This window comes from Saccopteryx leptura, chromosome 11 (genome assembly GCF_036850995.1).
Source record: "Saccopteryx leptura isolate mSacLep1 chromosome 11, mSacLep1_pri_phased_curated, whole genome shotgun sequence".
Lineage (NCBI taxonomy): Eukaryota > Metazoa > Chordata > Mammalia > Chiroptera > Emballonuridae > Saccopteryx > Saccopteryx leptura.
Window position 1 is genome coordinate 79,166,295 of NC_089513.1, and position 8,814 is coordinate 79,175,108.

At 54.0% G+C, this 8,814-nt stretch overlaps 1 protein-coding gene and 1 long non-coding RNA gene across 3 annotated transcripts in view; one reads left to right on the top strand and one right to left on the bottom strand.

Moving 5' to 3' along the window:
• ALDH5A1 (aldehyde dehydrogenase 5 family member A1) overlaps nucleotides 1-1,871 on the top strand; it is a 24,804-nt gene extending 22,933 nt beyond the window's left edge. The window contains exon 10 of the mRNA XM_066352435.1: nucleotides 304-1,871. Within this exon, the coding sequence (XP_066208532.1) occupies nucleotides 304-509 (206 nt within the window). The 3' untranslated portion in view covers nucleotides 510-1,871. The remainder of the gene's footprint in view (nucleotides 1-303) is intronic.
• The window catches only part of LOC136382994 (uncharacterized), a 17,223-nt gene extending 9,918 nt beyond the window's left edge, over nucleotides 1-7,305 (bottom strand). For both annotated transcript variants that reach the window (XR_010747361.1, XR_010747360.1), the window contains exons 1-2: nucleotides 7,226-7,305; nucleotides 5,139-5,295 (exon numbers count right to left, since the gene is read on the bottom strand). This is a non-coding gene — a long non-coding RNA (uncharacterized lncRNA). The remainder of the gene's footprint in view (nucleotides 1-5,138; nucleotides 5,296-7,225) is intronic.
• Between the last annotated feature and the right edge of the window lie 1,509 nt (nucleotides 7,306-8,814).

Consider the following 8,814-nt stretch of genomic DNA (forward strand, 5'->3'; position numbering starts at 1 on the left):
CAGGACCACGTGGACAGTCAGGGGCGAGGAGGAGGAACTGAATAGTAGGTCCCAGGCGCTGGAGGCTGTGGCCACGGGCCTGATGGGCGACAGTGAGTGCTGGAGCAGGGATGGAACAGAAGCAGGAAGACGTCCAAGGTTGGACAGGAAGAGACGGACTGGCCCCACATGGGGGCTGGACGGGACCCGGCGGCTCCAGCCCGCGTGGTTATTGAGGCATAGGTCAGCGCCATCCTCAGCTTCGGGCGTGGCGCTTTCTGTGACCACGGGACACGCCGCCTCTGCCCTCTCTCTCCGTGACAGGTTACTTTTACTCTCAAGACCCGGCCCAGATCTGGCGGGTGGCGGAGCGGCTGGAGGTTGGCATGGTGGGCGTCAACGAAGGGCTCCTCTCCTCGGTGGAGTGCCCGTTCGGCGGGGTGAAGCAGTCCGGCCTCGGGCGAGAGGGCTCTAAGTACGGCATCGACGAGTACCTGGAGATCAAGTACGTGTGCTTTGGAGGCTTGTAGGGGCCCCCCGTTCTTTACAGAACAGAAGAGGAGGCTTGTGGGGGCCCCCCCATTCTTTAGAGAACAGAAGAGGAAGTTTGCCTACATCTGTGGCAGCGTGCCACCCGTGAATTTAAATAAACTTATAGGGTAGCTGAATAACCACCTTTTTGAAGCTCACCCAGTCCTTGTCATCTTAGAGAGGTGACACCTGCCCCTACCCTTACCCAACTAGGGACCAACAGGTGCCATGTGCCTGTGGCTACAGAGCCCCCGACAACCAGCAGACTCCCCAAGAACCCACTACAGCCCCGCCGACCCCCTGGTAAAGCGCAGCGGGAGGCAGGCTGGCCCAGCTGGCTCGGGCACGTAGACCCCCAGAGGACAGGAGGCCCCCACAGAGAATTTCCCGAGTGTCACCCGGCCTGCCACATGTTTTTACACAGCCCAGGACTAATTTTATGTTTCCAAGTGGTTGAGGGGGGACAGTACTGTCTCCTGACACGTGAACACTGTGACGTTCGGACTTCAGCGTCCACAAACAGGCTGCTGCTGGGACGGAGCCACGCCCCTCCCCCCGACCCGAGGGGTCTGTGGCTGCCTTCTCCGCAGAGCTGAACACTTGCCACAGAGAGCGGGGGGGGCTGGCACGGCCCAAAATAGTCACTCGGCTCTTGACAGAAACTGTTTCCCGACCCCTGACCTAGACCAAGAGGGCGAGGCGGGCCTCCCGGGGTCTGTCATGCGTCATTTTCTTTGGTTGAACACCTACTGTATGAGAAGTACCTTTCTGGGCATTCCCCGTGCGCTCCCACCAAGGATTCCCCCTGTCCCCTAGCAGTGGTCACACCACTCAAATGAAATTACCCAGAGAGCGGGTCTCGGCCTTGAGAAAGAGCTCTCCGCGCCCCCCACCCCCATGCCCAGGTCCTCACTTGAAGGACTCATCTTGACCCACCGAGGGGTGGCTTTTAAATCCTCCTCCTCCTCCTCCCTCGTCTACCTTCGCCTTTGCGGAAAGCCTCGGAGGGAGACCAGAAGCGCAGTGCGGCCGAGTCCGCTCAGCTGCCCGCTCGCTGCCCGCAACGTGAGCCGCAGGCCTGCCCTCTCCGGAGGCGGCAGCCAGGGGTTCCGTTACCCGCGCGCCGCTGTTTTGCGGAGCGCCTTTGACTTGAACAGTGTGACGCTGTGACGGCCTCCGTGCTGCCTTCTGTGGGACGGGGCCTGCCTGGGAATTCGTTGGAAGTGTGCGCATACGTTTTGTTTTTTTAAGTGGACGCGAGTCGCTCCCGTGTCCGTGTTTCAGTAACTGGGCACATGCGCGCGCGGGTCCCTGTCTTGTCAGCGGAGCTGTGTGTAATTAATAAATGTTGAACTAACAGACCTTCCGCTTTCTGTGTTCGAATTCCTGGTGACGGTTTTTTTGTGTGTGTGTGTGTGTTTTTCCTCGCCGGTCCATCACTTGAGGTTCTTCTGGATCCTGTGAGACTGGCTCAGAGGTGCGTGCAGGGGACCAGAACGTGCCGCTTCGCACAAGGGTTATTGTGAGTTCAGGGTAGTGAAAGGAAGAAGATGAAAGGGAAGCTCTTTGCCCAGGGTGGGGGTGGAGGGTGGCTTTAGGGGATGAACAGGTAACAGCCCTCTCCTCCTGACCTGGGGAGGGCAGGGCTCACACAGACAGAATACAGGTGTTGGCGTTGTTGCCGATAGAAACCAGAGGGCTGCCACTGAAGCAGCCCCTCCCCCACGTCTAAGATGCAGGCCCACCCCCGCAGGGAGCCGCACAGAGCTGCGCGTGCTCCGTGCAGCCCACAAGCCTGCCCTCCCACAGAAAGAGGGAGTTAGGACTGTCACTCTGGCTTCAGCCCACGTTTGTCGGTGCAGGGCCAGCAGTAGGTCGCCTAAGCTTGGGCGCAGCCTGCATGGACGCTACTCGCCTCTGCTGTGTGTAGCACAGGGTCAGCGCAGACCGCCTGTCGTGAGCGAGCGGCCTGCCTGTGTGCCGGCAAGCCCGGTGGTTCAGCTGTGTTTCACGTGTCAGGAAGTATTGTTACGTCTTTTCCAACTGGTGGAAAATGTGAAAAACCCTTCTCAGCTCACGGGCCGCACAAAGCAGGTCGTGGGACAGTGTGCTGACTCCTCCTCCAGGGGAAATCCCTTTACACAAGAACGCAAAGATAAATCATGCCCCCCCCCCCGTGATAACTGGGGATTACAGATAATAGATACCCGTATGCAGATTAGTACACACGTGTAATAGTGTCACACTGCAAATGATACCTTGTTGCCTAACCTGTGGTGGCGCAGTGCATACAGTGTCCACCTGGAACGCTGAGGTCGCTGGTGGGAAACACCAGACTTGCCCGGTCAAGGCACATACAAGAAGCAACTACTATGAGTTACTGCTTCCCACTCCTCCCCCTATTCTCTCTCTCTCCTCTCTCTAAAATCAATAAATAAGAACTTTAAAAAAAACCAATGCCTTGTTGATAGGTGTGGGGACAGAATACATTTTAAAAAAGTAAAGCCCAAGGCCCTGGCCAGTTGGCTCAGTGGTAGAGCATCGGCCTGGTGTGCAGGAGTCCCAGGTTCGATTCCCGGCCAGGGCACACAGGAGAAGCGCCCATCTGCTTCTCCACACCCCTCCCCCTCCTTCCTCTCTGTCTCTCTCTTCCCCTCCCGCAGCCAAGGCTCCATTGGAGCAAAGTTGGCCCAGGCACTGAGGATGGTTCTATGGCCTCTGCCTCAGGCGCTAGAATGGCTCTGGATGCAACAGAGCGATGCCCCAGATGGGCAGAGCATTGCCCTCTGGTGGGCATGCCAGGTGGATCCCGGTCGGGCGCATGCGGGAGTCTGTCTGACTGCCTCCCCGTTTCCAACTTCAGAAAAATAAAAAAATAAAAGTAAAGCCCAGATCGAAGGCAATGTCCACGAAAGCCCGGTCACACAGCAAGAGTGGAGCCCTTCTCCGCTGGCCCGGCCGGCAGGCTGCGGACAAGTCTCATTCGCTTGTGATAAAAATAAAATGACAGTACATTTGCTCGATGGAATACTATATAAAAAAGAAGGAAATCCTTTCCTTTGTAACAGCATGGATGGACCTGGAGATTATAATGCTAAGTGAATAACGCAGTCAGAGAAAGACAAGTACCATATGATCTCACTTATATGGGGAATCTGATGACCAAAATAAACAAAATAGAAACAGACTCATAGATACGGAGAACAGACCGGCAGCTGTCAGAGAGGAGACGGGTTAGGGGGCTGGGTGAAACAGGTGAAGGTCTTAAGCAAAACAAATATTAAAACAAAACCTCTGCCTGACCAGGTGGCGGCTCAGTGGATAGAGCATCAGACTGGGATGCGGAGGACCCAGGTTCAAAACCCCGAGGTCACTGGCTTGAGCAAGGGGTCACTTACTCTGCTGTAGCCCCCCAGTCAAGGCACATATGAGAAAGCAATCAACGAACAACTAAGATGCTGCAATGAAGAATTGATGCTTCTCTTTCTCCCTTCCTGTCTGTCCCCATCTGTCCATCTCTCTGACTCTGTCTCTGTCAAATAAATCAATAAATAAATAATAAAAAATAAATAAAAACACTTATGGCAATATTTTCCAGAGGACATAGTCCAGTAGGCAGGAAACGAAGACCAGTTTCTTTAGCGCACAACACGGGGATGGGTGTAATGAGACAGGAGGGGGCAGCCAGGCTTTCCCCAGGGTGGCACAGTCTCTGCAGTGTCCCTTGCATGATCTAAAATAGCCTCCGCGGGCCCTGGCCGGTTGGCTCAGTGGTAGAGCGTCGGCCTGGCGTGCGGGGAACCCGGGTTCAATTCCCGGCCAGGGCACATAGGAGAAGCGCCCATTTGCTTCTCCACCCCCCCCCCCTTCCTCTCTGTCTCTCTCTTCCCCTCCCGCAGCCAAGGCTCCATTGGAGCAAGGATGGCCCGGGCGCTGGGGATGGCTCCTTGGCCTCTGCCCCAGGCGCTAGAGTGGCTCTGGTCGCGACAGAGCGACGCCCCGGAGGGGCAGAGCATTGCCCCCTGGTGGGCAGAGCGTCGCCCCTGGTGGGCGCGCCGGGTGGATCCCGGTCGGGCGCATGCGGGAGTCTGTCTGACTGTCTCTCCCCGTTTCCAGCTTCAGAAAAATACAAAAAATAAAAAAATAAAAAAATAAAATAAAATAGCCTCCGCGCACTTAGACACATCAGTGTCCCTGTCAGTTCTGTGGCCTCTGGACCCACACCCACTAGGAGCTCTCACTGGCTGGGCGTGAATGGGGCCTAGGAAACCACGTTTTAACGAGGGCGGCTCTCAGGTGAGCCTCATTTTGCTTTCACCATACTTTGACAAAGCCTGGACGTAACTAGTCTCCTTGACCGGATGTCCACCCTCAGTCCGTGGCAAGCTCAAAGAGGCTAGGGTGGCCCAACCGTGGCTTAGACCACCAGAACTGATGCTGTGACGAGTTGACGTGAGTGGAGCCGTTTTTAAATGGAGCCGGAGCAGCCGTTCCAGAGGCTCTGCCTCACACGACTTACTCTTTGAACCTCTGCAATGTTCAGAGACTGGCAAACTAACCTTGGGATGGGGCCAAGTCAGACAGCAAGCACCAGGGTGACATCAAGTCTCAGGGTAATGGTTTCCTACCTGCCATGGTCACCAGCAGCAGCGATGGGGACCGCACACGTGTGGGGGCCGCCATTCCGCCTCACGGTGGCAGACGCAGGTTTCGGTGGCTGTCCCGAGAGGCCTTGGGTGCAGGCTCCCTCCCACGTGTCTTAAAGCCAGATTTGGCCTCAAGAACCTCAAAGGAAAAACAGGAGACAGGAAGGAAGTAAAAGAATAGGTAAAGGTGGAAACACACAAAGTTACTGCTATTGCTTCTTCAGCTCAGTGGGAAGCCTGTCCTGTTAACACCACAGGGTCATATCCCAGGCAAGCCAACCACCTGGTGTGTGTGCTCAGATAGCAAGTGCAGCTGCTAGGGACAGGCAAAGGGCGTCCTGTGTTCTCCCCTTATGAGCCCAAAGCTACGAAACGAGATGGAATCAACAACACGGCCATATTTCATCCACTTGTATACTTGGCTGTCCCTGGAGTCGGGAAGTCTCCGGCTGGCCACACACGGGGCAGGAAATGGATGCCAGTGCTATGCGTGCACACTGACTGTGGCAGGGGCTCGGCAGGAAGAGAACAGGGAGCCCCCTTCCGAAATGCTGCACCCCGCAACGCTCCTGATGGCACAGAAGCACCCTTGTCGGGAAAACTCAGAAATCACTGACCAATGACGCAGCAGGAATGGACTAAGGCCGGGAGGAAATGTAAGAACACCTTCACGTGGATGCGCTTCCAGCTCCTTCTTACATAGGCATGAAAATAACATGATTAAATTCCTGCCCCAAGAAACCTCTTCCAGGGAGTGGAAACATTCTAAACGGTAAGGAAGTGAGGTGCTGTGCCACAGGTGACAGGACTGCTCTCCTGCGCTGGCATTTAAGTAAGGGTGCATCTCATAGTCACTAGCCTCCTCTCAGGCTCCATGACGCACGGTGACATTGGGCTTGGAAGGGTTAAGTCACAAAGTCGCAGAGCCACCACCAAAGCCAGGCCATCGAACCTGGCCCTGGCGGTCACCCCAAAAGTCACACCTGGTTCCACATTATTTATTTAAAAGGGGATGCTTCTTTTCTTTTTGTCTGGGGAGGGGAAATTAAGTCGAGAAAATATACATATAACAGCTAAGCCATTCTTCTCTACATTGCCAAAGCTTTTTTTTTTTTTCCAATACATACAAAGATTCTGCCTGACAGAAGTTGCCATTCTAAAGAGAAATGAGGTCCCTGCCTTGGCATTTTACATGGCAAAGGTGGGGTGAGTCTTTTTGGCATTTGTGGTTCAGTCAAGTCTGGACACAGGGTTATGTTTCTCTTGCTCAGGTGGCAGAGAAATTGGGCTTTCTCTCTGACGCTGAAGCCTGTAACTGAACTGACATCTCCAGTTTATCTCATGTCTATGAAAAATGAAGTAAAACCGTAGCACAAGCTAAAAGTTCACATTTGGTGGAACTCTCCAGTGTCCGTGGTTGTGGCCTTCTGATTGGAAGGGTTTGAACAGCCAGCATGCATTGAAGGAATACAGAAATAAAAGCTACCATTCTTTCCAAAAGTTCTTGGTTTCTCTCTCTCTCTCTCACTCTCTCTTTTTGGAGAGGGTTGCCTGCAATTTGCTTTTTCTGTTATTATCAAAAACATCCTTCACTTTTCTGGTAAGTACTGGAAAAAACACTACTATTTCACTGACAAACCAAAACGTCTGGGTGGGCGCACGAGCCCCCCGAAATGGAGATATGGGACAGACAGGGTCCTTTCTCCCCGCAGACACTGGAAAGGGGGGAGCGATGACAGGGCGGCGGCTGCAGACCCGGGTTCCGCTCCTGATGAAGAATGCCTGATGGCCCCCCGGAGGCGGTGGCAGGGCCGGAGCGAGGTCGAGAAGCTGCCGCCGCAGAGCTGGGCCCCGCGGGGGTACAGCAGGCGACGGGCACGCGCCGAGCCCAGGGCAGGAAACGACCCTCCGGCCCGACACGCAGCCCGAGGCTCGCAAGTGCGAACTCGCGACTGCGACTGCGCCCACTCTCGCGGCCCTCTGACCGGAACCGCCCTTCCGGACCGGAGCCCTCCCACCCCGCCCTCTAGTTCCACCCGAGGCCGCAGACCCGGGACTGGAGGCGGTACCTGGCGCGGCGACGCTTAAGGACGGTCCCCAGCCGGCCGCGTACGCGCACGCAGACACGCACGCGCGCACTCACTCTCCCGAGGGTGAGTGCGGGGCCGCGGTGGCGAGGGAGCGCGCGCCAGGGGTGAGCCCCCGCCGGGCGACGCCGTTACCACGGTAACGCGAGCGCACGCGCGCACGTGCACCAGACTCTGGGCCCCGCACTTCCCAGGCTCTTCGCTCCCTGCCTTTGGCAGGAGTAAGGTGACCAATCATCGCCCTTTAGGGAGCACAGCCCTTCTTTTGTAAGTTCCGTCCTCCCTCGAAAAGTGTCCTCCTACATGTCCCTCTTTTTGATATTGGAAGACTCATCTGTCAATGTCCTTGTTCGATTGATGCAGAGTCGATCCATTGCGTGTGATGTGACGTATTTGTGTCTAAATGAGTAGTCTTTTCTTACCATTATTATTAAAAATTAATAGGCATGTAAGCATAAGTGCAATAGAAAATATTACACGTCTTTATTATGCATTGATCATATGCTAGTGTATTGTTGCAATGAATAACATGTTTATTTACGATATTGTTTTCTTCCATTTATTTTTGTCCTCCTTTTCATTGTAAAAAAGTTGGTCACCTTATGTAAAGGGTATATAAGATGTAAGAAATCTAATTTCTCGGAGCATGTGTCTTTGGAGCTACTGGCCCCACGTGCTCCGCTGGCTTTTCTAAAATAAATTCTCTTTCCCTCTTATAGTTACCTAAGTGTCAATCCTCCATTGGGTTACTATCCTGCAACATTTTGAGCACATGCTGCTCTCCGACTGAGGATGGAAAACAGTGCTGGGGTGGCCCAGACCACCCACCTCAACCACAGAAAACCACGAGGAAGGCTTCCTCGCATCTTTATTTATTTTTATATTTTATATTTATACTTATTATGGCTTTTTCACAACACATATGCTAAAGCTTCCAGGTGTGGCATCAGGGGGCCTTCCTCCAAGCCCTCCTGGCACGTAGAGCACTGGCGGGGTGGAGTAGGAGAAGGAAGGTTCCGTGAGACAACACACATTGAAAGAATAAAAATCTGTCTGAAACGGAAAGAGTGAAAACCAGCTTGGATGGGAAAGAAAAAGGTGACCGGTCTGCCAGTTGATCAGGCTGAGTCAGGCACAGAGAGTGGAGGAGGACCTATTCTTTTTTGTTTGGTGGGTTTTGGTTTTTTGTTTTGTTTTGTTTTTTTGAGACAGAGAGAGGGATAGATAGGGACAGACAGACAGGAACAGAGAGAGATGAGAAGCATCAATCATCAGTTTTTCCTTGTGGCACCTTAGTTGTTCATTGATTGCTCTCTCATATGTGCCTTGACCGTGGGCCTTAAGCAGATCGAGAGATCCCTTGCTCGAGCCAGCAACCTTGGGACCAAGCTGGTGAGCTTTGCTCAAACCAGATGAGCCCGCGCTCAAGCTGGCAAACTCAGGGTCTCAAACTGGGTCCTCCACATCCCAGTCCAACACTCTATTCACTGCACCACCACCTGGTCAGGCGAGGCGGGCCTATTCTGATGCAGATAATGATCTATTTTGGCACTGCAGGGAAACTGGTTGGC